This window comes from Meles meles, chromosome 19 (genome assembly GCF_922984935.1).
Source record: "Meles meles chromosome 19, mMelMel3.1 paternal haplotype, whole genome shotgun sequence".
Lineage (NCBI taxonomy): Eukaryota > Metazoa > Chordata > Mammalia > Carnivora > Mustelidae > Meles > Meles meles.
This window is the reverse complement of record NC_060084.1, coordinates 45,121,389-45,124,542: the sequence shown is the minus strand read 5'-3', so window position 1 is coordinate 45,124,542 and position 3,154 is coordinate 45,121,389. Positions and strand designations below refer to the sequence as shown.

General features: G+C 62.7%; 1 protein-coding gene across 1 annotated transcript; it reads right to left on the bottom strand.

Annotated features, from left to right (window-relative positions):
* Positions 1 to 1,163: 1,163 nt before the first annotated feature.
* On the bottom strand, positions 1,164 to 3,154 carry LOC123931862 (galectin-7-like). The gene is made up of 4 exons (XM_045989495.1): positions 3,140 to 3,154; positions 2,661 to 2,749; positions 1,730 to 1,931; positions 1,164 to 1,308 (listed from the first exon to the last, which is right to left on the bottom strand). Exons 1-4 carry the CDS (start codon positions 3,152 to 3,154, stop codon positions 1,195 to 1,197), a joined length of 420 nt encoding a protein of 139 aa, XP_045845451.1. The 3' UTR covers positions 1,164 to 1,194.

The following is a 3,154-nucleotide window of genomic DNA, read 5'->3' as shown; positions in this document are numbered from 1 at the left end:
CCTTCCTTACACAGCCCACCCAGAGATAAGGTCTCAAGGGCTCGATAGTGGGTGGTTTCCCCTAAAGGATCTCGAGGGGCAGAAAATGGGTCCTTAAAAGGCTCAGACACCCCCCCTCCCCCCTGCTTCATGTGAGGTCAGGAGCAGTCTGAACTTAACTGCACATATTCTGTGAAGACAGCACGACAGGAGCAGGCCAGGAAGTGGGAGGCCTGTCACCCTTGGCGCGGACTCCGGGTGAGGCACATCGGTCTGGGGCGTGTCTCCGGACTGTCCGGAGCTCGGAACCCTAGCCCAACACCCCGCGCTGGAACGCAGTCCGCCGGGCCGGTGGTTGAGGGGCAAGGCCGCAGCATCGTGGAGACCCAGACAGCCCACCGACTAGAAAACCACCACCTAGCGGCGGGGGCAACTGGGCGTCTGTGTGGGGGTGGTAAACTACCCCGATCTCACTCAGATGCTACTCGGGCAGGGAGTCGGTGGCCGGCGGCCGGCGCCGTCCAGGAGCCCAAGTGGAAGAAGTGTGGGAATGGGGCGCGTGCCCGCAGCGGGGACCCAGAGGCCGGACCTTCCTGTCTCACGTCCGCTCCGCCGGGAGGTGCCTCTCCAGTGCGCGTCTGCCCCGGGGCGCACGGGCGGAGGCCAGTCCCGACTCGGGGACAGCTGGGAAGCCGGCGACGCCCCGTGCACTGTCCGGCCCCACCCCGCGCAAACCGGCTCCCCGCATCCACACGGGTCCCAGGCCGCGTCGCCGCCAGCTCGGGCTCTCCAAGGGACCAGGCGTGTGGGGACTCGCTCCCGCTGTGTGCAGATGCACGCACACCGAGCCCCGTTGCTCCGCAGACGGGGCGCCAGGCGGAGCTTGCGCCCGCTCCGAACCCCATCAGGTCCCCCTACCCGCACTCCCCAGGCTGCTCTGCCCAGCGCGGCTGGAAGACGACCCCAGACACAGCCCCACCCGATCGCGACCCTCCAGAGCCCGCCCAGCCACACAGCGGGTCCCTCATCGCGGGTCCCGCACCCCGCCTCGGCCGCGGAATCGCTGCGGGACCCTTAGAGTCTTCCCCTCTCTGAACCTGCTTTCCGCGTCTGGACGCAGGAGACACAGACACGGAGCAGGCGCACCGACATGGGCTGAAACTTTATTTGCCATTCCCGGAGCCCAGCGCCCCCAGCCCCTCGGGGGCGGCGGTCTCAGAAGATCTTCACCGACTCCAGCTGCAGGTCCCCGCCCACCTCCAGGAGGCGCACGCGCGCCGGCGGGATGCGGTAGCGGAAGTGGTGGTACTCCGAGTCGCCGACCACCGCCTGCGGGGACGCGGGGTTCGCGCTGGAGTGTCCGAGGCCGCCTGCGGGGGTGGGGGTTCCTCCCGACACGGACCCGCGCCGTGTGCCGCGCCCACTGGCCGCGGGGACCGGCCCGCGGGCGCGTGTTTCTCGGCCAGTCTCCCGACCCAGCCTTGCCCTGCCCCAGAGCCTCGGCCTCACACTGTGAGGGAGAAAACCGGGGCCCCGCCGCCCGGCTAGGGGACACCCACCCTCTGAGCACTTGGCTCTTGCGCGCTGGTCCTTGTCGCCGCCGCACCCCGGCCTTCTGACACTAGTGGGGATGCACCAGGGGAGAAGAGGGACGCGGAAAACCCTTGCCCGTGGCCCCACATGGCCACACTTCTGCCTCCTCCACCAACAGCCTCCCTGGCTTCCACGCCTGTGTGTAGCGGGGACCCACCTTGAAGCCTTCTTCCGTGGCAATAAGGAACACTTCGAAAGGCTGCCCGTGCTGGAAGGGAATGCCTGAGCCGCGCTCCTCTTGGCCCCAGGTGCCCTGCTCCAGGGTGTTGAAGACCACCGTGGACTGATCCAGGCGGGGATTGAAATGCAGGGCGGCCTCACTCCCTGGGGCCTCGCTGCACAGCAGGTTCACATAGAACCTGGTAGTTGCGAGTGGGGGGCGGTGAGAGATACATCATCAGAGGCGGAGAACCACCAAATCAAGATCAAGAACCCATGGACTGGACTCTCGGGGCAGGACATACAAATTTACTGAGAACTGAGAATGTTAAAACCACAGAAGGAGGACTGTGGACTGGTGGTTAGGACTGATTTCAGGGCATCCAAAAACTTGTGGGGACCCTGGACACACATCCACCTACATGAAGATCACGATAGTATCCCTTGGGTCCCCCTCATTTCCAAAGCTTCTAAGAGTTGCCATGAATCATGGTGCCAATGGCCAGGGTGCTCCCCATTCCTACAGGGCTAGGAATAATACCACGGAACCCATTATTCCTGGCACCATAGATCCCCAGAAATCCCACAGTTCCCAAACCAGGACGTCTTGGGTTTCCTAGACGCTCAGGGCACCTCCAGATCACTGGACATGTTTCCAGAGTTCCTGGGGATTCAGACTGGGAGTCACAGGACTAAAGAGAGGAACCCTGAGACTACCTTGGATCCCCCAGATTCCCAGGACACATAGGGACCCCCGCTTGTACACAGCCATGGACAAATCAGTGAAGACATGAGATTCCAGAAAGTCAGTGACGGCCTGGGGATTCCAAGACCCTTGTGGACATAGGTGGCTCTGGCTCCCTTGAGTCTGGGCTGGAAAGAGTCAGGTCAGCTAGTCCCATCCTTACCACATGGGCCTGGGGTCTCACCTGCCAGCCTTTTCTGGGATGACACCACAGATCCTCATAACAGTTCCCACTCGGATGCCCTCGGGCAGTGAGGTCTTGTGGGGCACGTTCTGCAGGACCAGGGGCGAGGAGATCCAAGGGAACCAGGGATGCACGTGACAAAGACAGATGGGTCAGCCCCAGGGAAAAAATGGTCAGGACCCACACCAGCAGAATTGCTGAGAAGAAAGGCCACAGAGAGAAAGGAGAGAGAGAGCCAGAGCCAGGCAGAGGTGGGGAGAGAAACACAGAGAATCCACAGAAGAGAGAGAATCCAAGAGCAGATGGGAACATTGGGTTGGGTTGGGTCAACCCAAGAGCCACAGCCCAGACACTTCCTAGCACACCCCAACACCCCCTTTCTCCTTCAAACAGGAAACCTCTGGCAGGCCCAACCCCTCCCCTATTCCTGAACAGCCTTGAATCCAAGACCCCCAGCCCCAGGGCCCAGAGGCACTCACAGAACTCCCTGCCAT

Bases quoted from the DNA above. Each gene is read 5' to 3' on its own strand.
- LOC123931862 (XM_045989495.1), bottom strand. The intron at 1,932-2,660 runs GTGAGACCCCAG...CGCAACTACCAG, and splicing joins ATCCCAGAAAAGGCTGGCAG to GTTCTATGTGAACCTGCTGT. The intron at 1,309-1,729 runs GTGGGTCCCCGC...GCGTCCCCGCAG, and splicing joins CCACGGAAGAAGGCTTCAAG to GCGGTGGTCGGCGACTCGGA.